The sequence below is a fragment of the Tympanuchus pallidicinctus genome, unplaced genomic scaffold (assembly GCF_026119805.1).
Source record: "Tympanuchus pallidicinctus isolate F22 unplaced genomic scaffold, pur_lepc_1.0 scaffold16, whole genome shotgun sequence".
NCBI lineage: Eukaryota > Metazoa > Chordata > Aves > Galliformes > Phasianidae > Tympanuchus > Tympanuchus pallidicinctus.
In genome coordinates, this window is record NW_026294679.1 from 27474119 (window position 1) to 27498323 (window position 24205).

General features: G+C 39.5%; 1 protein-coding gene across 6 annotated transcripts in view; it reads left to right on the top strand.

Annotated features, from left to right (window-relative positions):
• The first annotated feature begins 507 nt into the window (after nt 1–507).
• Nucleotides 508–24205, top strand: part of FAM13C (family with sequence similarity 13 member C) — a 44495-nt gene continuing 20797 nt past the window's right edge. For 4 of the 6 annotated variants that reach the window (XM_052677232.1, XM_052677233.1, XM_052677234.1 and 1 more), the window contains exons 1-4: nt 593–755; nt 6651–6834; nt 12231–12352; nt 18968–19031. In XM_052677232.1, coding sequence (XP_052533192.1) covers nt 694–755; nt 6651–6834; nt 12231–12352; nt 18968–19031 — 432 coding nt within the window. In that variant the 5' untranslated portion in view covers nt 593–693. The other 2 variants (XM_052677235.1, XM_052677236.1) reach the window with 2 other exon arrangements.

The window sequence follows — 24205 nt, forward strand, 5'->3', positions numbered from 1 at the left end:
ATTTGAGAGGTGTTGTTTAAGGGGGAATTCCACCGCTGCCTCAAAACCAGCCATTTGCTGTATCCTGAGCTGACCCTTCCTGAACATATTACATCAAGTCTGAAAAATTTTGCTGCAGGAGAGCAGCAGCCTATTCCTTTCTTAGAAATGGTTTCATCTATTCCTTGCTGTTTGCTTAATAACCTTTTGCTACTTGAACTGCCCTTTCTCCCAGATTGTTTTTTCATTGTTTCCCTGGGGTCTGACTATGAGCTGAGTGTATAAAGGACTTCCAAATGAGAAGAAAAAAACCTCCAGATATTTTAACAGTCCTATTTCAGTAAATAAAAATAACACTGTATTTGATTAGCCAATTGCAATCATTTAAAGAACAGAGTGCCAAATATTTTTTGTAAACCCATGGCTTTTATTAGGAGCAGCATTACTGTTGTAAGAGAATATGATCCTTTTCTGAGCCTCACAGGCTACCTGCATCCTCATATTTATTCAAAGCACTGCTGGATGGGCTTTGTAAGTGTTGTAGGGCTAATCCCTGTGGTTCCTCGATTATGAGCATGTGCAGAGCAGCCGAAGGTACAGTCGCGCATGTAGAGCTAACACACACACAGACTTGCCTTGCAATGCCATGTTTGTGCATGTGTTTCTACAACTGAGAAGGAAACAGGGAGCCTGCCTGCCTTGCTGACTTGTCTGATGTTTTCTTGTTTCTGTTTCAGCATTCAGGATAAATCCTTCAACACCACAGCTTTAGCAGAGTAAGTCAACACTTTAAAGATGTGCCTTATTTTTAAATAAGAGTGGTAGAAAATAATTGTAAGTACTCTGAGAGGTCCCCAGCTTTCTGTCATATATTTTGATTCAGGTTTTTCTTAATCTAAGTATATTATTGAGACTCTGAAAAAAATTGCATAAAACAGCTGCCTTTACATTTTGTGAGACCATTTAGAAGTAAAGTACTTTTCTGGGAGGATATAAATTTGATGTACATCGTAAATGTTTAAATGCATGATTTCAGTGTAGGATAAATCTCCTGTGAATGTATTGCTCATTTCTGGTACTGATGATCTTGACAAACACAAGTGTGTCAGAACGCATGCTCTGTATTTCCTGCATGTGTGAGTAGGAAAAACAATTCTTTAAAAATATTAAAAAAAAAAAAGACAACAAACAAAAAAGCATCATTTAGACAGACCAGGCACCAAATAGATTGTTCCTTTGTAATTATTTCCATAAAATCACTGAAAAGGTTCTCATCTTTATTGTGATCATAAGGATATATGCATTGATTTTGTTGCTGCTATAAAGAGACAACAGAAGAAGGTGAGGACATTAGAAAGTTACAAAGGCAAAGTCTCCAGAGAGGATTACAAATGAAATGATCTTTTTAAATTCCAGTTTAAAACACTTTAATTTAGATATTCTCTGTGTTATTTTGCATGCTTTTGATTGTTTTAAAAGCTTTTAGGGAAGACTCTTTAGCAGTAATGTACTAAGCAGTATCTTAGGAAGGAAGTGATTTGTAGATCTGTTGTATATTAGATGAGTTTTACACTGCTAAAATGCCCATAATTTAAAAAGCCCTGGCTGGACTGCGATCTGTGTGCTTTAGTGTCATGGGGATGCATTCTAAAAGCAGGCCAAGCTGTAATTTAGTTTGAGCTATCATTCAGTACTGTCAAAATCACTAAAGGAAAAGGTAAGAAACATCTGTTGAGGACGTCTAAATAATTTTTCTCTCCTACATTCTTTGTCTTGCTTTATTTGATATTTTACATTACTTGCTCTTTCTGTGTGATTGGGTAAACATGGGAAGATTTAATGAGGGATAATAAATCATCAAATCATTTGGAATTGTTTTCACGTGTCCTTATTATTTAAGTGATGAACTGTGGTATGTAAAATTCATAGAAGAATATCCAAATTTCAGGTACTGTATATATATATATATATATATATATACACATATATATATTTTTTGTCTCCTTTCCTTTGCACTGTCCCCTGACATCCATCTGTGTTTCCCACAGAGATTCCCCTGGCATGGCCTGGTGCTGCCTGCCTCACCCTTGAGGTTTTCTGGGACATGAATGTGATGGTTTTGCTCATTGGAGCTTTGTGTGATCATAAAGACAAGGGCAGAAGGGCTGAGTGTGTGGCATCCCCTGGTAGGGGAAAGGGGTGCAGGCAGTGCTGTGTGGAGCAGAGAGGCAGCAGTGTGGCAGAGCAGGGCTGTTGTCTGAAGGCTGAATCTCTTCATTTAAGCTGTTGTTGGTTTTGTTCCAGGGCCTTTAATTCATAATCTTATCTTACCAAACATAGAAGTAGAAACATGCTTTTAGAAAAAAAAGCAGACAGACAACATCATTCAGAGAACACTGTCCAACTTGGTTTCCAAAGCTGATTTCCCTAGATCCTGTTTAAAGCCTGCCCCAAAGCCTGTTTTTGAGATCTGCTGAGAACACACAATTGTTACAGACTTCAGCACTCACTGTTTGTGCTGTGACCATATCTGAAAATAGATTTCTTCTATTTAGCAGAATAAAGAGAGAGATTGCCATGCAATGGTAGGCATTCCTATTTGACTTTGCTTGTGTTGAAAGCTGGATGGTATAAAACCAGTGAAACAATACTTTCAGGAACGTATCTCCAGAAAAGGCAAGTGCCTGGGGCTGCTGTGTTCTCAGCAAGCCATGCATGCAGGCCAATGGAGAAACTGTTCTTCACAAGAACATCTTAAAGGTCAAGTTTGCTAAAGGAAGCAGTTTTCCAGCTGTACTGAAGTGGTTGCTATTGAAAGGTGAAAATGGAAAAAAAAATTAAAAAGACATTCCCACTAAACCGTGTCTGGAATACGGAGGCACTGCTAGGGAGACAGAGCAAAGTCTGTGTAGATTGGGATCCCAGTCTTTATGTCAGTGGCCAACGTCCTGCCCATTGTAAGCTTCAACCCCTGTAGTTTTATGCCTTGAAGCTGTTCGTGTGTATACTTTATGTTTCAGGATTGAGTAAGATGCTGCTGCAGTTTTTCTGTTGATGACATCTAGTCCACATGGCCACAAGCTTTTAAAAAAATATATCAAACTCTTGCATATCCCTCTAGCTGTTAAAGACAGGTGAAGTTGCACAGTGAGGTTTAGAAATGGAAGGAGAGGAGGGTGAACGTGTGTGTGCTCATATGCGCAAACTGGTGTCAAGAACACATAAACTCCATTTCTTAATGAAACCAAGGTGAAAACACTCTATGCTTTCATGGTGACCATTTTCATTATATCACGAATTCATCTTTTTAAAAGTCCTACTACGGTCTTGGCCTTAAGCAGTGTCTTGTGTGAGTGAGTTTTGTCAGTTAATATTTATCCTTGCTGATAGAAAAAAATCTATTCACCCTTTCAGATGTGGTGCTTCTGAACTTCCCCACAATCTTTTTCATTGCATGATGGCCACTGTCTTGTCTGATTTATTAGCGCTAATCTTTTCTATCTACTGGTATCTTGTGAGTCAAATACATTTTGTCATGCTCAGTTGGAGTATTTGTAACTTGTCTTCATTTATGACTGTACTAGATGCTTACTTAGGCTTTCTGCTTCTCCAGCTCACCCTTATTACAGACAGCTGAGAGCAGGTGATCCCTTGGCATACTTGTCCAAGTTAAGAAGTACTCACACAAATATGCACACATGGACTTAGCTGTGTTCTGTTGCCCACCATCCTTCCAGAGGGAAGGGGATAACTGCACCCACTGCAGGAATATTATGTGATTAGGTGGAACATGCAACTGTAGGTATGTATTCCAGTTGCATGCAGCAAATGCTTTCATCCAAATGCTGATCTATTCAGGAAGTGTGAACACTTGAGTGTCCCTTTAAATAATTTCTGCAGCAGTCAGGCTTTTGACAAAAACAGGCAGAAGACTGGTGGGGAAGAGGAATATATTAAAAATCTTGACATCAAATTGCAATGCAGAGCTATGAAATTATCACTTAATGTGCTCTGTCCTAAGCTGGGCAGCTCTTCTAAAAATTTAATAAGTCAGCAGAAGTACAGCCTGCTTCTCCCATAATGAAGAGATTCTTCTGCCAGCTGACTTCCAGTGATCCAGGCCTACTTAGTGTCTGCACCCTGTGAGTATGAACAGAGGGTGAGGAGAGGGCCCCAACTTCTCCCCAGAAATAATACCTGGGAAGGGTATGTACTTATTTGTTGGGAGTCTGTGCAAATACATGTATATTTATTTGAAGAAAAATTGTTTTTTGGCTTTACAGTTGTTTAATTCTTTAAAGTTAGTGCCCAGTATACTGCTCATCACCAGTATTTTGCATATATATGTAGAAATTCTCTGTTTGATTATGCAGTCCTGTTTGATTATCCTAGTCCTAGTGCTGTTTTTTTACCTAAGGGGATGGAATTGATTATAATTTTTCATGCATTTTAAAAAATTCTGACAGTTTCCTTTTAAAAATTAATGATCATTTTGTAGTTTATGTGGGGATTCCATTCCCTGCTGCTCAGAGCACAAGGAATGACTGCTCTACTGTGGCTAATGTTTTTGTGAGTCTGGGAGAAATTTTCTCTAATTATTATTGTGTTTCATGAAGTATATTTTAAGAAATTCAAACTCAGACTTTCTTGTAATTTTCCCAGTAACTTTTGAATTCTTTGTCATCGTTACTTTCAGCTGGCTGAAAAAAAACGTATGCCAAACTGTGTACAATCAACATTTCAAATCCTTTTCTTCCTCTGAGATTGAGACTTAGAGATTTAGATCTGTGGAGAAGCTGTGGCATTAAAAGAAACCAGCCAAGGTGTGAGAAAATGAAATGTGTTTATGCTTAGTTTGAGCTGCACGGTCATGATTATTGAAAGCTAAATTTCTGCAGTAGCAGAAACTATTTTTCAGCAATTATTTTGTATCCATTTCCAAGGTGTGATGAGGATTCAGATTCTGTTTGTGGAGCTCACGCAGCCAGTTCCAGCCCCAGGTATTCTACTGCAAATTTTGTCTGAAATACACTGGCAACAAGTAAAATCGCCAGAGTGCATTTTTTAAATTGTTAGAAAGAAACCTTTATTACCAAGAGAATGCATAATCTCTAAGGTATTACCTGCTGTAACTATTACTACCTTTGGGAAGTGCATTTTTGTTGTAGATATTTATGTGTAAGCAGTATAAGAATTAAATATTTTTATATAAACAATTATATTATGTTCTATGTTTCTTAACTTAAAATCACAATTAGTTTCATTCAGGTGCAGCTCTGATGCTATTACATTGAATTCTTCTGTACAGCACCAGATACAAAGCAATAATAAGTGGAGCTGTGTAACCGTGCAAGGATATACACATTGAAGAGTTCTTTTGGGGGAAAAAAAATCCTTCAGACTAATTTAATTGAAGTATTCTTGACATATGAGTCTCTCATTTCTGTGCCCGTCTGTTAATTGCTAGATGATGCAACCTTTTGGAAACATTCTTTGAATCAGACAATACCTTAAATTTAGCAACACTTTACATTGTTGGAATGCCCATAGGATATAAAGCAGCCTACCCTGTAACAACTGCCTTGGAGGACACTTGCAGAAAGCGTGGGCAGCAATGGTTTTAAGTCTGTAAACACCCTGCAAGCATCCATCTGGAGGCTGTTGGGTCACAGATGGAAAGTGAGTTTGGCAGCTCAGAGTCCTTAGGTTAAAATGTTGTATTAGCAAGATAACATTTCTTAAAAAAAATAACAAACCCTAAGGGCATTTTAATTCAGTATCCCCTAGAATCCCTTGGTTGTGTTAGGTGCACACCAGGAAAGAGATAGTTTCTCAGTTAACCCTTATTTGACCAGCTAAAGCTAATATCTAGATTCCCCCAACAAACTAAGCAGCAGCTGGGGACTTCAAAGCAGTAGTGCCCATCTGCTCATCCTGCCAGCTGCACAGGCAGTCTTGCATCCCTCAGGGAATACATTAATCTGCCAAAGATTGGGTTGGATGGGTGCAGATAAGGACAGAAAGGTCTTCTTCAGGGCAGGTTTTCACCCTGTAGAGTAGGCAAAGTTCAATGATTTCCAGAATATCCATGAACAACATCTATTTAAACCAGCAGAAGGGGGACTGCAAACTGGTAGCACATGTTAAATATTCCTTCTATCCAAACATCTCCCCTGTTGTTCAGATCCTACTTTGTGTGTAACCTTCCTTGCTTTCTGTAAAAGCTCTCAAAATGTTAGAAAGAAAGTGTCAGAAGGGAAGTGTGTCTGTAGGGAGAAATTACTCTATATACCATCATTTATGTGGGATTATAAATCAGCATGAAGCATTGGAGATGGAGGGGTCTGCTGCATGAACAAATTTCAGGACTTATTTGGGGAGTATGAAATGTAGCACTGAGGGCAAAGAGTGCCTCCAAAACTAGTCTTATTCAAATGGCTCCCTAACCGAACAGGTAACAATATGAATGGCAGTTTAGCTTCTGAATATTCAATAAACAGTAGCCTCTTATAATCATTTTACTAACATATGCAGTGTTTGTTCGGTGTGTAGATAACAGCCTCATAAAATTAAACCACCATGAATAGCTAAGTTCTTGTTGCTGTTCTTCATAATGTTTTGACAGGTGTCTGAAGTCCTGTCTAACGGATTTCATTTTAATTCTCTTACAGAGATGATGATAACAAAGAAAATTATCCAGACAACACAGCTATCCTAGAAGAAAGGTGGCCGCCTTTGCAAGATACTCAGCAGCAGAAGGAGCAGGCTTTGAAGCCTGACATGGGCAACTTAAAGCTAAGAAAACCTAAGCCTGTCTCAAAGTTAGAAAATGGAAAAGGCCACGAGGAAAGTCAGGTAAAGACTGAATTTACTAATGTCTGAGCAAACACTCATTTTGAAATGCAAACTGAGAATGAAAACTGAAATCCATGACGTGATTATGATTCTACGGTAGGCTACTCCAGTTTTCAGGGACCTGGAGTTCTGTGGCACTCCTGTAATGATAGGCAGTTCCTTGGAGGCAGGGAATTGCAGAGAGGTTGCAGGTGTTGTCAGAAGTGAGTAGAGAACATATCTCTAGAAGTACAAATCTCTTCAGATTACCTGTGACTACTTGATTAAATTCTTCCTGTTTTATTTGAATGAGAATCTCTTACAGTAGTATTTTGTCTGCTTGTGGAAAGGTTTGATATGTCTTACTTTCTGTTTTTCTCATGCTTCAATAATACCTTAATTCCAAAAGACTACAGAGTCTACTACTACTGCTCTGCCCATGGGTTTCTTGGGCATGAACTGAGGGGAGGAGAAATGTAATTTTTCTAAAAGCTACAAAAAAAAGAAGAAAACGGGTATAAATGAAGAAGCCTCTGCGGCCAATGGTTCATATACATTGCTGCATTGACTTGAGATTTACCACCCTGCAGCATTTCCTGGTAGTGCCTCTGTTCCCTCCTGGTGTTTCCCAAGTTGTGTCTCATGTGCAGTGTAAAGGATTGAGCTCTCCTCCAGGTTTCACTCTTCAGCAAAAATATTCTCATGACTGGGACCACTGATGTTAACTTTGGCATATTGGCAGCCTGTAGCAGAGACGAGGCTTGTGAGATGTCTATAGTTTATCTCTTCTTTTATGTTTGCTGTATTTGGTTGTTTTTTGTCTCTTCTTGTTTGTGGATGGAAATTTGTAGAGAGCTTTCTGAAGTGCTTTGAACTCTTCACAGACCGGGAGTGATTATGATCCTTTTTTTTTTTTCTTTTCCCAATTTAGAATGAGAACTCATTGTTTAGGATGGCATGCCTTTCATTTGAGATGAGGAATGTCTTTTTGGATCCTGAAACAAAATCAAAAGCCAGTAACATCCTATTGGCATTACCACAGTCTCTTTCAGAACACTGGTATCAGCTCTTTCCCTAATCTTCTTGCATGCTTTTTCTGGAGTTTATCCCCAAGATAAGTAATAAAGTACTAGCTTCTGCATTTTTTTTTAAATTTTGTGGATGTATTGTATTACTAGGAAATATTATGTAGGCTGCAGGTAGGTGAGATATACCTGCTTATTGGCAGATAAACGATTGGAAATTTTGCCCTACGAAGGGCAAATGGAGACAGAGTTGTGAGGAAGTCATAAGAAAGGGCAACATCTGACCCATACATCATCTCTTGCTCTTTCAACTACTTTCAGTCTGTGTCTCCTGTCTGCCCCCTTCCTATGTCATGCCTGCATCTCTCACTCAAAGACAGCTAACACAGCACAGATTTGCTGCTCCATAGTATTTTATGTATCCTAAAGATGTTAAATGAAAATGTTTTCTTTCATGGGAAATTTTTTGTTCATATATTTAGACTGTCATAAAATAGCAGTGCAACTCAGATGTGTAGTCTCAGGAATAAAACACAGTATCAGGCAAATAATTTTCTAGGGCTTAACTTTGGAAAAACAAGATGTTTAACATGCCTGTGAAAAACAAGGCTCCGCTTGCAGAAGTGCTCTGGAAAGTGTTTGTTTTCTGTGTGGAGTTTCTCACTGAGATCCTTGTTGTGTTGTGACCTTCAAAACCCTACTGCAGCCCTTAATTTTAGTCAGTCACATCTGCCTGTCTCCATTTTGAAGCTGAAAGTGATTTCAGCTATTTCAGCTCCTGTTTATGTGTATGTGGACCACCTGGAAAAGTGGACCAAATTGATGCTTTCAGAAACTGTGCAACTGTATATACTTTCTTTCTGTGAAACACCTTGCCTTCAAGACATTCTGAGAGATAAATAACGTACATACAACTAGCTGATATCAAGCTGACAAACAATAATGTTACCAGATGTGTTGTAAATGAAAAGTATGATGCACTGCAAATGGTGGCTAAACTGTTCATCCTCATTTTTCTGGGTTTCTTGATACAGAACGCTTTTTCAATGGACTCCTCTCTTTGCTAGCAGAAGTTTTCTGTGACATCAAAACCAGAATGTGGCAATATTGCAGTGACAGTATCTTTTTAAAAGATGTTGCTCTGATAAGCCAAGAATGTTTTCTGCTCAGAACTATGTGCTGCTATTAGCTGTAGTTTTAGAAAATAGTCTCCTTAAAATCAGAAGAGACTTCTGGTAAATAAGTTTGCTGCATGTGTGGAAAGGATTTAAATCTGTTTGAGTGGAAAACAAGTTGGTGTGTTTCTACTGGAGAGAATCCAGGTGACTTCCATTGTAGAAAGGACACTCAGCAGGAGCAGGCATCTGTGCTCATGTAGGGGAAGATGGCCAGCATGGGGATTTGGGGCTTCACAAGGCTCAGCTGTGTGGAAGTGTGATGTTTGTGCCTGTTTTTTATGACACAAGTGTAATACTGTGTACACGTAGCCTAGATCTTGTTGAATAAAAGGTTACTGAATTTGCTGTGATGATTACTAGGACAAAATCTAATAATAAAAGTTCAATACCAGATGACTTCAGCTGACCAAATATCAACTGATACAAAAATATTAAAGAAAAGCTGTTCCTTGGATACTGTATGCAGTTATTTCTTTGGAGGCTAGAGCTGGGTGTGGGGGGGATCTGTAAACTTTTCGTATTGAAACAGAGGCAGGCTGCTGGAATGTGGTTCTGCCTCAGTATTCCAGCTACTTGAGTTCATCTTTGCTGTTGTTTTCAAGAACTTTTCTTTTTTATCAGTTCTGCAGCACTGACCTATAGAATATCAAATTAAATAGGTATTTTTGTGTTTCAAGATCTAAAGAAGCATGTATTCAGAATAGCCTTAGGAAGGACAAATGGCAAGGAATGGAAAGTACTCTTTCCTAATGCTTTCTCTATCATTCACCTTTGGTGCACAATGATCATAGAACCACCAAGGTTGAAACAGACCTACAAGATCATCTAGTCCAGCCGTCACCAACAGTTCTTACTAAACCACGTCCCTCAACACAAAATCCAAACGTTCCTTGAACACCTCCAGGGTCGGTGACTCTACCACCTCTCCAGGCAGCCCATTCCAGTGCCTGACCACTCTTTCAGAAAAGTAGTATTTCCTAATGTCTAGCCTGAATCTTCTTTGGCACAGCTTGAGGCCATTCCCTCTGGTCCTATCACCAGTTACACAAGAGAAGAGGATGATCCCCAGCTCACTACAACCTCCCTTCAGGTAGTTATAGAGAGCAGTAAGGTCTCCTCTGAGCCTCCTCTTATCCAGACTGAACATTCCCAGCTCCCTCAGCTGTTACTCATAAAGCCTGTGTTCCAGACCCCTCACCAGCTTTGTTGCCCTTCTTTGAACCCGCTCCGGGGCCTCAATGTCTTTCTTGCAGTGAGGGGCCCAAAACTGGACACAGTACTCAAGGTGTGACCTCACCAGAACTGAGTGCAGAGGCATGATCACTTCCCTGCTCTTGCAGGCTGCACTGTTTCTGATACAAGCCTTGATGCCATTGGCCTTCTTGGCCACCCAGGCACGCTGCTGGCTGATGTTCAGCTGAGCATCAATCAATACCCCCAGGTCCATTTCCTCTACATGGTCTTCCAGCCACTCTGCCCCAAGCCTGTAGGGTTGCCTGGGGTTGTTGTGGACAAAGTGCAGAACCTGGCATTTGGTCTTGATTATCTTCATCACACGGGCTTTAGCCCAGCTGTCTTACCTGAGACAGTGCTCTCAGTATATGAGTATATGAAATGTATTTTGTTGAAGCAAATTTACGACTTGAATGCAGCTTTGGTTTTGCATTTTAACTGGACTGAATTTCTTTGACACATTAACTTAAATAGCCTAACGTTAAAAAGATTATTAAGATAAGCTTCCATACTACCCACAGTTCTATTTTTATCAGTTTTAATAGCTGTTGTGGTCAACTTTTGAATCCAAGCAGATATAAACATGAATATTTATGCCCCTGTAGATGCAGTATGGACATAACCTGTGGCTGGACACACATGGTGTATCTTAGAGGTAGCACATGACTGCTGCCTCTCAAGTACCTTACAGTGTGATGGTGACAGCTGCCTCTTCCTGAAAACAGATTTCAATGTTATCAGTATAGATCTCATAGGCCAAGTAGGAGAAATTAATGTTCTCTAATTCAATAAATATCCTGATAATTTATAAGAGGACTTTGGCTAAATTAAATTGTAATAGTATAGTTAAAATATCATCACAAAGAGGAAGTAAAAGGCCAGTGATTGTTTTTTTAATTGATTTTCACCAGATCTTTTTACGAATTCTTTTAGTCCTCCAACTTCAATTTTGAGAGGCAGTTCCTGAATCTTTTTCCTGAGAGAAGAACCCTTAGGCAACTTCCTTACATTATAAAACTTTTAATAAAATTTACAGTTTTTAAAAACTACTTTTATTGAAGTAGTGTACCTCTAAGCAACTTCATTCATAATATTCGAAGATGGAACAGACTACAGAAATAATTAAAAAAAAACAACAATGATGGTTTTTGCAGATGTAGAATGACCTCAGCACTCCAAGTTCCCATGCAAGTGGTCCTACCCCATGTTCAGACCTTCAAGATTCTGACTAAGCTTTAAAAATGAAGCAAAATCAGAAATGTTTTAACAGAAGAAGTGAATGCTTTTCTTTTCTAAGCACTCTGTATTTCAGTTTGGAAACAATTAGAATAAAACATTGACTGATAAAAACTAATGAAGAAAAAAAAGCAAATCTGATTTAATTTTCAAACAACTTCATTAACTTACCCATTGGCAATGCAAGGGAGATATTATAACCCATTTTATAGGTAAGGGAATTAAGACATGCTGAATAACTTGTCATGCCCATATAATTGGTGTTTGGCAATTTGAAGTAAAAGGCATATCTTTCTAATTCCTAGTTCTGGCCTCAGTTTGTTGGAGTTTTTTATTTTTTGTATGGCAAGGTGGCTGATGTGGCTTTTTTTCCTCAGACTTTCACTAAGAGGAAGTAATTTCAATTTAAATGCAAATGTATATTTAAACAAAAAATATTGACTGCTGTGTGTAGCACCTCTTAGCTCATATTCCTACATCTGTTATCTAATACACAACAAATGGTTTACAATGGCTTCTTGTCTGCTTTGGATACAAGAAATCTTTTTCTGAGAATGAAAATGCTGCTTTATTTAAAACCTTTTTGTGTTTTCCAGTTGCTTCCAGATTATTAGCAAAAAACAACAATGATCTACAAATCAGAATCCAGTTTCATGGATCTCTTTCTTTCTTTCTTAAAGCAAAATATTCAGCTACATTCGATCAGCACTGACAGAACATAGAATATTGTTGTTGTTTCCTTCAGGAGCTGGAGAGTTCATTGCCAGGCCTCCCAGAGCGGCAAGGGAAGGCAGGATCCTCAGCTAATGACTGTGCATGGAATGTGGATTTTAGATGCCAGGAAGCTGTTGTGAGATTTCAGCCAAGGTAAGCTTTGGGATAAGAGAATGCATTTCACTTCTAATTAACTGTAGGAAAGGCTAATTCATTTGCTGTCTGCTGTATAAGATATTCAGACTCCTGTCTCCCATTGGCAGTTGTATTCAGTATTTATATGCCAAGAACTGTTTGGAGAAAATGAAAGGGATGAAGATAAGAATGCAAATTTCATCCACCTTTAAATCCCCTATATTGCAAGCTGCATGAACATCCTTGCTTCAGAAATTTCTGTTCCTCTGTGCCAAGTTTCAAAAATATCTCAACTCTTTTATTTTTACTGTTTTTTTCCCAGTGCTGACTTGCCTCACTTTCTCAGAGCTGTTTTCTTGCTGAGAAATGGAAATGTGAAGCAGCATACCTGATTTTGGTATGGGTGTACATTTATGTATAGTTTACATTCCTCTTGTTTCAATGCTGTGAATGTACCCCCTTCAAAGGGGAGACATTCAGTCCAGGTATAAGTCAACTTTTGACCAGAGGCAACTCAGGAGAACATGAAGTAACTCACATCTGGCAGCTACATGTAGTCAAAATTCCATTCCCAAGCCTCCATAGATAAGCAAAAGGCTAGAAATGGGGCTTCAACTCACCTAGCTGATCCAACTTACCAGTAAAGGCTCTGCTAAGAAGCTTAGACTGTGTAAATAAGACTGTGCTCTTCACAGTTATCCTTTTTTTGGGCACTGCTTTATGGATTTCACAAGCACAGTTGCTGTTCAGCCCTGATTTACTGTTTACACAGAGTTTCAAACAGACAAGTTGGAGCTCTGGTCTTTATTTCTGCCTGTATGGGAACTGCTGAGTCACAGCCTGAACCTTTGATTGATCACCTGAGGTGAGAAATGATTCAGCCAGAGGAGCACAAGTGAAGGCAATTCACCTATGCTGCCGGAAGGGGTGGAGCCTGGCTGCATCTCTCTTAGAGCCATTTAAAAGCTGAATGCCAGTAGGGAAGGATCTCTTCTGGAGATCTGCTCTGCTGGAGTTTTGTAAGTGAGCCCAGGTTAAGGGTGAGCTTTCTCTCTATTCTGTTTTTGTTATCATTATCTGCTTTGCCTAACTCTCTTGTTTATTTTGTAATTATAATATCTTAACATTTATTGATTATACACTGCCTAAATGTGCATGATAGCCTTAGTGCTCTGATTGCTTCCACAGCAGCAGTATAACAAGGGACTCTGGCTGGAGTCAGCAGTAGCTCTGTAAAATCACAAGAATGCTCATTGTGTCAGGACAGAGGTGTGGATGTATGGAGCTCGTTGCTTCCAAGATCTGTTTCAAGTCAGGGCTAGGTTATTTGTGACAGTCGTTTTCCAATTATGTTTTGGTGCTTCATGTGAAAGGAGCCAGTTGCCTTCACAACAGCTTTTAGTAGGCAATATTGTAAGTGATACTAACTTATGCTCTTGGAGGAGATTTTAGCAGCATGTCTGCACATTTAATTAGCTTTCATGAACAACTACTTTCACCATCCAATGCTTGCATTTGCCACTGAGACACTACAAGTTCTGCTTCTTGGAAAATGTTTCTAATTAGCCCCAGCTGAAGAAACTTGCCTTGTACTTCTCTGATATTCTTAACTTGTGAAAAAAATCACACCAATTTATTTTAAGGAAGAGAACAGTGAGTTTGGTTATGAACGAGTTAGACCTACATAGCAGCTTTGCTGGTAGGAGCCCTGTGTTTGGATGGGTAATGAAATGTAACACTAGTTAATTTCAATTGATGACAGAAATGTAATGAAAGAAAAGGGGATTTTAAACATAAAAATCAGAGTAGAGCGTGCATGAATATAACAGCAACTATGGCAAAGTTCTCCTGTCCACTTCAAAAGTTCAACCTTAGTTTTTCGGATGTGAAACCATTGCTCACTATGCTGTTTACTCCTGTACAATATCAGGGTAGCTCCTTAGGAAGCCCGTTACTTACAAGTGCTATTTCTGTTAAATAGAGGCACCTGGAATTATTATGCTAAGAGTTGTGAAAATGTAGTGATAGCATCTGAGGTCTGGCCATCTCATACTTTAATTGTAAAGCAAAATGAAGGTGACTTTACTCCCAAATTAGGGACTTTGAGCATGGAGTAAACATGTTAAGTTGTGGTCCTTAGTCTCATGCACACATTGTATTCAATTTAACTATCTTAGCCATCTTTAGAAAAATTTTTCCACTACCTGGATGGAGCAAAGGACTTTGAATTATATGTGCTGCAGTTATTGTTTTCAAGTCTGAGATTCACTCTGGCTGGCGACTCCTCAGAAGAGCCACCAATAGCTTGCCCCAGTTCTTTACCATTAACAAGCTTTGATAGGGCCTTGTCATTGCGTGCCCTTGTCTCAGGTTGTGTAGATCACTGGCTCCTGTGTTGGAATCACAGAACTGGCTTGTGCAATGGACTGTGAAACACAGCTGCCAAGGTACGTCATGCTTTGTTTTCTGCTTTCCCTGTTCTGGAACATGGCAAAGGTTAAGCATTCAGGCTTGGGCACAGCTAGACTTCGACAGAAAGCATCTGCTAGCCTTGCACAACTTGAGTTTCACTGTCTTCTACTCTGATCTTGCTAGGTTAATGGTAAAACTAAAAATCCTTTGTAACACTGCAACTTTGAGGGATCCATAAATCACAGACCAAAAGCTTTCTGCTCTTTTGGAGGAGATGACCGCACTGCTGCAGGGGTGCCATGGAGCAGGCTTCTCTATCACATGTGTGGAGAGGACAGGAAAAGAAGGATTTATTTCTGCCTTGTACTAAGAAGAAAGGTTCACTATTTCTAGTGAGATTTGTTCCTTCTGCTTTAGTTTGATTTCTTCAGATTGATATATCTCTGCAATGAGTCTCACTGCAGCTTGAAATCTAAATACCTCTGAATTGTACAGGATTTGTCTTGAAATCTGTTCTAGTCATGTAAAAATAGGATAATTTTAATTTGTCTCAATGTGGATAAAAAAAACACAGAGATACAAATAAAAACTCTGGGGTACAACTAGGGCTTCCCAACGTTTCCTTGCTCCCTTCCACATGGGAGAGCAAACTCTAGCAGTAGTATCAAAGTTCTCAAGGCAAGTAGCTTCTGAGAGCGCAGTTCAGTGGGGACTCATGTAACTTCCATGTTTTTTGCTGAACAGCTACAACTTTGGGATGTATGGGAAGGAGCAGGGAAGGTGCAGAAGTGCTGATATCCCTGTGCCATAGGACAGAGACACATGGGTGAGGCAGAGCTGGAGAGGCTGCATTCCCATGCAGATAACCAGGCAAGCCAGGAGAGAACCTGGCCAGATCCCTCTGATCTGGCATAAATTCATGGTGACCAGTATGTTTCTGTGTATATTTCTGTATTTGCAAATTAAGATTAGATGATGAAACATCGCTATGCAGGGAAATGACAGATCTCTTCCTATGTTCCTAAAAGCAATTTCTTCAGGAGCCTTGATATTAAAATATTGGTGTTCAAAGTTCCAATTACAGTTCTTATATCATGGAATGGAAAATTCCTGAGTAAGCTCTTCAGCTGTCATATGCCCCTTCCTCTCCCCCCCTCCCTGACACAAAAGGGAAAAAAAAAAAAAAAAAGAAAAATAAAGAAAAAGAGAGGGGATGCAGAAGGGCAAAAATGTCAACACATCACTGTACCCTAAGTAAGGACTATGCCTTGTGAGCATGAGCGGCTCTCATAATGTAAGAAAAGTAGTTGTGGCAGTCAGCCAAAGCCAGCCTTTTCCAAAGTGCTGTAGCTTGAGAAAGAGACTGCTCTACTGAATCTCTGTATATCTGCTTGCTCCAGCATTCAGAGACAGCCCATAGAGCAGCATAGGATGTGTCCAAACACTTTTAGGCCTTTAAAGGTGTTGTTTCTTACATCGTGAATATGCACTCTGTTAATACAAAAGCCTCTTGTAGTTCTGCTTTGCTTTTTAAAGATTCATAGGCAAACTTCTTATGCATTTACTTGCAGCCATGTAGTAAGGTGGTGACTATGTTAGAATTTCATAATGCTTTTTGCTGTTTGTTGGGAGTCTCAGAAAAGATGTTCCTATTTCCCTGATTCTGAGATGTGTTGGTTGTGGGGTAACCTGTTGATAGGCTGAATCAATCTCTCTTATGTGCTAGGGAGACTACCTTTTCTGAGCTGTTCACCTGGCAGGTCATCCTCATAGTGGGCAGGGTAAAACTGATGGCAAAACTGAAGGTGGGGAAAGAGTGTTGGCCCAGGATAGACCAGAAGTGATTCTGGAAAAGATCCATTCCATAGCATGGGATGTGGTTTGCTTTCAAGGAATCATCACTGGTAATATCACTAATGCGATAGTTGGCCCAAGACACCATGTGCATGTGGCACTGTAGTGCATGAATAAATAGGTCTCCTGGGAACAATGGTAGTAGAACTCAGGGTTAGACTGATTTAAATGACTAGATTCCTGTACCTGATCCTAGAGAACTGGGAGGAGCGTAAAGGGTGAGATTTGCAGATTAGAGAATATAATGCTCCTTCCTGCTTTTGATCTGGGAAATGAAAATGAAATTTGCTTGGCTTATGTTTAAATATTTTTCCTAGTTTTTAAATCTACGTAGTTTTATTTGAATTTTATGTGAGTTTAGAAGTAATATCTGTATCATGCATAATTCAGCAATTCACTTGTTCTGGTCTGTTTTTCAAACAGCTCACTGCTCATGCAAATTCATCTGCCCTTGAAGTCTGTTAGGAGCTCTGGTATGATAATTAACTTTTAAAATTTTTTTAATGTCCACAAGCTTCAAATGTAGATGTTATTGGATTCAATCTTTGCATCTGTGCAATAGCAGAATTCTGCCAAAGCCAGAGTTGCCAGACTCCATGAAGAGTGTGAGATAGGGCTTTCTCTATTTCAGTAAGGATGGTATCGCATATATATGAATAGCAGCTGTAGAGGGAAGTGTATTTTCATTATTTTACACAAGGTCAGTAGTATGGAATATGAATCACCTACAGTTATTCATGTTGAGGTTTAAAACAATTTTAGTGTTCTCAGCACAGATGGAAAATTAGGACTTTGTTACTGCTGCTTTTGAAGTTAATGGATATTTTGTGATTGTTTTGTTTTTTTTTTTTTTAAATGACAGTAGGATCCAACCCTTAGTTATTAAATCGTAAGCCCGTGTTGCCTGACAACACTCAGATAAACTGCATTTGCCTAGTGGGGCATTTGGTCTTAGTGAAAACAAAAAAAAGGCACACCCCAGAACTCTGTAGAGTAGGACCAGCTCAGCATATTTACTGCTAGTGTAAATCATTTTCAGACAAAAATGGTTATTTGCTTCAGAGATTTCAGAAAATGTCTGGCATTTCCAAAATCCCACGAATGCAAAACTGGAAACATCTCCCTCTAGTATTTCAGTGAAATAGAATAGAAAAATGCAATGCGTTTGCACCCCTAAAAAAAGTAGGTGAGAACATCAGCTTGAATGAGAGAGGGGGGGAGCTGTGCAGTTTTTAGTCTCTGAAGTGCAAGATTCATGAGTGACATAGCTGTGAGCATAGCATTAAGCAGAATATCCTACAGTGCCTGTAAGAACTGCTTCTTTTGTTAAGGAAGTTATGTATTACTCTGAAAAGAGTCATTCAAATGGGTACCAGAAGAGCACAAAGCTGACATGTCCTTTTATTCTTTGTGTCTAGCACTAGTTCAATGTAATAAATCACTTTTTAAGTATATTTTTTGTAGCCTTGCAGGTTGTTCCTTACATGTTACTAAACCAAACTGTAAATAACATTTCACTCTTTCCAAATAAATTAGTTTAGATCTCTCCATGCTTCTTCATAGTGTTTTTAAAACTCTTCTGCTGTCTCATATTTTCATTTCTGCTGTATAAAAGCTAGAGCTGATGGGCACCAACCTTTTAGGCTATGGCTGCATCTGCCTGGATGTGGCACAGTTCTCATGCTAGCAGCAGTCAGTGGGAAGAGGTTTTCCCCTTGCTGGTCCAGGACCTTCCTTTTCTATTTCCACATGGAGAAGCAGTGGAGAAGCTGAGGGAAAAGCAAAGCTATGGATGCCACTGGGGGCTGCTACATGACATTTAGTACAAAACATGGAAATCTCTCTTGCTCAAAGGATTTCCATCTACTTGTGAGAGTCCCACAGCTCTGTGTGAAATTTGCAAAAGATAATTTTAAGCAGAAAGCTGAAGGTTGAGAGCCTGAAATGCCATCAAGTTTAAATATGGAAAGGCTTATTCTTTATGGCTCTGATAGAGGAAAATCCTTGTTCTTAAAGCATGTGAGACAAATAGTGCTTAGTTTTAAACATTTGAACTCTTTTTGGCTTTGACTGTCATGGCACCAAGAACCGCTGGTGCTGCTGATGGACTCTGTGTAACACAGTGAACTTACAGTTTAACAACATGGTTTCCAGGTTCTCATTCACAGTTTAAATATAGGTTTTGCAGAATTCCGTAAAACCACTGGTATTTTTTTTTGCATGAAGTATAAAATACAGAGGTAAGTTTCATAGAAATGTTATTTTTCTAGCATCTTATAACTTATGTACAAATGTGATGAAGAGTCTAGAACATTTGTTACATAAACAGGAAATCTACTGATGGAAAAGTCTTGTTTTGTTTTGTAGAATTGATCAAAACACATGTGTTTCACAAAATGAAGCAACCGAGCAACTATGCAGCTCAAGTGAGGTAAGTGTGACCAGAAATGGAAATATGATGTTAAAATTTTGAATCAAATGAGTTTTTTTTCTCAGCACCTGGAATAATCGCTTGAGAATTCTAGATTATCTTTTTAATGAATCATTTCAGCCATGTTCTTGAGGACAGGTCCAAAATGTGATGTGAGACTGCTGTAATGGTTTAAAAGTCAGACTTTTACACTAAGTAAACTGCACTACATCTTATTTGTGACCAGAAAAGAATTAAACATTCAATATTAACTAGGCAAAATGCCAAAATCTTGCAAGAAGATCTGATTTTTTTCCTCATATTGCAGCTTAAATCAATTATGTTTCCTTTAAAAATAAGGACGTCTCAAAGGTTGCTACATCCTACATAAATAAACGATGAACAGCACAATGTACTCTGAAGAGTGCTTTTGTTAGAGAGAAGGAGGGAGGGTTGGAGTGAAGAGAGGAAGCATGGAAAGCCATATAACACCTGTGATGCTTGAAACAAGAGCTGTTTTCACAGTGATTATGACAGGAGCACTCCATGAGTAGAACACAAAGAAGCTGTTTCTGAGACCAAGTCAAACAGTAGATAAGCCTGGGATAGGCTGTCACAGTCAAAAGCAAGTTGTGCAGTTACTCAAAGTAGGGAACATTATAAAGCATTTTCACAAGCCAAGGTATCTGTATACTAGCAGATACAAGCTTAATTCTGCAAAAACGTGAATGTGGTGGGATGTAAACGAGGACCAGATGATATTTTAAAGTGTAGCCTAAGAAGACAACATAAGCAGATGGGAGCAGATGTGCTGGGGAAGAACTGGGTGTAAAAGGAAGTCTATTCCTGTCAAAGCATTGAATACCAGCTTTGTTTCTGTAATGTGCCTGAATTTCATTAGGAGAAAACTGCCCTGTGTCCTTTTAAAGGAATTCAGATAAAAAATGCTATAATTATTTCCTCTGCATTCATGTCATTGCTGTGCAGCTCACTGTTGAAAATCCCAATAATAACTAGGAAGGCCCTTTCTGTGACAAGCATTAGGGAGAATCCTGGTCTAGTTAAGGTGCTGGGAGAAATCACTGTTATTGTTTCTTCTGAGAAGTTCCACTGCAAATAGCAAAGAGTTTCTGCAGCTAGAATCATAGAAAATCTGAGTTGGGACCCACAGAGATCATCAAGTCCACTCTTGTCTTCACACAAGATTTAAATATCAAGATTTTAAATTCGTGCAAAGCATCCCTCCAAGGTAAATATTATAGTAAATAAAAAACAATTAAAATAAACCCTAAAAATAGTAAATAAAAATATTAAAACAGATAACTAGTTCAAAAATTAAAATGAGTTGCAAATCATTTGTGTGGAATGAGCCACAGCCACACTGTGGTGCTAACTTTCTTTGTAAAATCTTAGATTGTTGTATATCTCAGGTCTCCTGCAAGCCTAAATGCAGAGGCGATATTACAGAATTCCCTTTTTGGATTACAGAAAGTGCTGTCTCTCCTCACTAATCACCAGTGACATTATACAGACCCAGGGCATATCTTGTTCTATCTTACTGTTGCTTGTTTGTTACCCATGAGGGAAGTTTTGAATGGAAAATGTCATTTGCCTCAAGACACAAGTATTGCCCTAGCAGATACCAAGGATTTATTTATATTTACATAAAATACACCTATCTTGTTTTAACCTGAACCCTCAGATTAAAAGGCAAGGGAGATGCTTTTGTACGTCACTGTTCTGGTGCTGCTTTTAATTTCCTCACTGTGAAGAAATTGAAAGGACTGATATTTACTCTGTTTCTTTTCTGTATGAATCACTCCAAAGGTCATTAAATACTGAAAGCTTGGCTTGTTGTACTTCTCCACCCCAGCCGATGCCATAAATCCAGTAAATCCATCAGCAAACTGGATATAATCGAACAGCTGCCTTCCAGTCTTGAGGCAGGGGCATGCCCGGGGCAGGGTGCAACTATCCTCAGCAGTCAGAAACATGTGCATGGCTGGGCAGCTGTATTTGCACGGAAAGTACCAAGCATAGGCTTTGCTTCTCCCTGAGACCTGGACAGGATCTATGCGAGTGGTAAACACATTCTCCTTCCCTTTCCTCAGTTCCTAAACATGCTATGCTTTTTCCTTTCCCAGGGATCAAAGGAAGCTGATTATAGTAATGCATTTTCAGGGGAAGAAGTGTTTCTAACAGCAATGGCTCTCAATCAGCCATCATATCCATCTGCTCTGTGCTGTGGGCTGATCGTGCACAGCCCTTGGTGCAAAAAGGGAGATTTGTGAGGTGTCGTTAGGCTCACTGCCTCCTGCTGGGCTGTAGCCACTGGACATGCTGACCCACAGCACGTGGCTTTGATGCTGCCCAGCCTCATGCAGGGACCTGCAGCTGGGATCACAGTTAATGATAACGTCAACTGAAAAAAATACATGAGCTATTTCAGAGGTCTTCCATTCCTTGTCAGAGCATTTTGGTAATAGAAAGGGAATATTTGTTCATTCGCTGTCATGTTCTCCAGGTGATAAAGCAGTGCAAGTGTAGATGTGAGGTACGTATCTTTAGGTGTAAGAAGTGATCTGACATCTATATAACTCCTTGCCCCAAGGCCTCAACTCTTGGTTTTCAAAAATCCCTTGGAAAGAGAGATGGCTGGGAGGGGTGGGTTCAGACTACAGTCTGACTTGTTTGTTAAGATGGTTTCTTTACTGCAGGTTGAACTTCTGCTGCCAACAGCTGTCCTCTTGTACTTATTTTTTTCTTTTTTCCAGCAGGCAGGAGCGTGATACCTTCATGACTGCTCTCTTAAAGCAGTAGCAGGAGTTATAAGTAGGAATGAAATGCCACACTGCACATTCTTCTGTTTTCCTTGGACTTGTTTAAAGTTCTTTATTTTTTCCATTATATTTGATTTGCAAAAGTGCAGGATTTCATTTCTTCTTCTAGTGAAACTGGTATAGGTCAAGTTGTCAGTTACTCCAAGAGGATAATGATAATGATGGCTATTCTAATTGCTTCTTTTTCAAACTTACCAAGTACTGCACCTAAGAGGCAGTTGTATGTACATTTTTTTCCAAATAAACATAAGGATCCATTTTAAATATTAATGCCCTCTTATTTACATTAGCATGAATCAAGAATTATGTGACACTAGTGTTAAGCACCAGAATTAACAAAGGAATGAGCATAAAATCAGAAGGATTTGAACTGAGTTAATTAGCCGCTCTAATATGCAATAACAGATTACTTCAGTGATACTGGTCTTTCATGGGAGAATTTACCAAAAGTTATGATAGTACCTTCCATGAACTAACACTTCCCTCTTTCTTTGCATGTTGTAGCTGCTCATATTTGCTTCTAATATGGTCTGTAACACTTCTAAAACAGGCAGGAGCAGAAATGGCCAAGCTGGGCTCCAAAGGCAGGCTCTGGAACATGAGAAGTCTCTAAACAGGATGTACGTGGGCTGGTTTATCTGCAGACTGGGTGTGTTGCTGAATGTGTGCTGTGCAGGACTTTTACTTTCCTCCTTTCTCATCTGAGTTCTGCCAGCAGTTGTCCTGACCCCTGCAAGCTTGAGGATGGGTACGTGACCTGCTGCCCCCTCGCAGAACACCCTCTTGTCCTGTGTGGGCTGCAGGTGTAGATGTGGGGACACATTGCTCTGGTTACAGGGGAAGAGGGCCCAGGATGGTGGAATCTACCTGGCAGCTCTGGCTGTACTTGTGCTTTGGGCAGCTCCCAGAGAGGCAGGGCATGCAGCAGGGGTGTCCCTGCCATTTTAGTAGGACACTCTTGTTGCCTGCGAGCCTACGACATGAGGTAGCTTTCTGTTTGGCCTCTGCTTAAAACTGTCTCTTTTTGTGGGAACACACACATGTTCAGTGGCTTTTCCTGTATAGTGTGCTTTGTCAATACCATAGTGCTCAGCTGTGTTTTAAGAGTGAGATGAGGTTGATGGCATACTCCAGATTCATCATTGCCCTGGTAACATCAAAATGGTATAAGTTAGTTACTCATTTTCTTCCTACATCAAATCTCTGTCAAGAGCACATTCAAGAAATCACAGAAGGTATTTCTATTATTATTACATGATTATTATTATTATTATTATTATTTTAGTATTTGGCAGTGGCTGGAAATTTGCTGTCCACCCACTTTCCACAACTGGGCAAAAAATATCTCAAAGTAACAGAATGCAAACTAGCTAGTGAATTACAGTGCTGAAATTGTTGAAATTGGAACTGTTCAACAAGTACTGCATAATAAGAAACGAATATATTTTCTTGATCTGGCATTTTTTTATTCAAATTCAAAAGTCCATGAAGGTTAGAATTTTTTGTCAGTGGTTCATCTATGTTCTTCTTATCAGGAGACTTAGAGACTGCTTTGAAAACTCTGGAAGGGTGCTTGCCATACACAGTCATTGCAATAAGATCTGTGGTGGGATCAGGACAAGGGGGAATGGTTTCAAACCAAAGGAAGAGAGATTTAGATTAGATGTGAGGGGGAAGTTTTTTACTGAGAGTGGTAAGGTGAAGGAACAGGCTGCCCAGAGAGGTTGTGGATGCCCCACCCCTGGAGGTGTTCAAGGCTGGGTTGGATGGGGCCTGGGCAATCTGATCTAGTATGTGATCTAGTGGCTGGCAACCCTGCCTGTGGCAGGGGGTTGGAAGTTGATAATCGTTGAGGTCCATTCTAACTCGAACCATTCTATGATCAGAGTCCTCCCTGGCCTGTAAATCAAATAGTAACTATTAAACACTGTCCATGTTTTGTGATTCCACAACCACAGTATTTAGCTGAGGTGAAAGGTGGTAGAAAATGAGAATCATAGAATCATAGAATAACAATGTTGGAAATGACATATAAAATCTAGTCCAACCATCTTCTCATTACCATTCTACCACAAGCACTAAACCATATCTCGCAGCTCCTCATCCAGACACCTCATGAACACTGCCAGGAATGGTCACTCCACGACTTCTCTGGGCAGGCCATTCCAGTGCCTGACCACGCTCTGAGAGAAAGTTTTTCTTCATGTCCAAAATGAGGCCATGTCTACTGTCAAGGAACAAAAAACCAGGGCTGAAAGTCTTTCCCGCTGTTCCCTGTCAAGTTCACTTGCTTTTTTTTTTTGTTTGTTTGTTTTAGCCAAAAATACTGCCACCCTTGAACTTATGAAAGTGCTC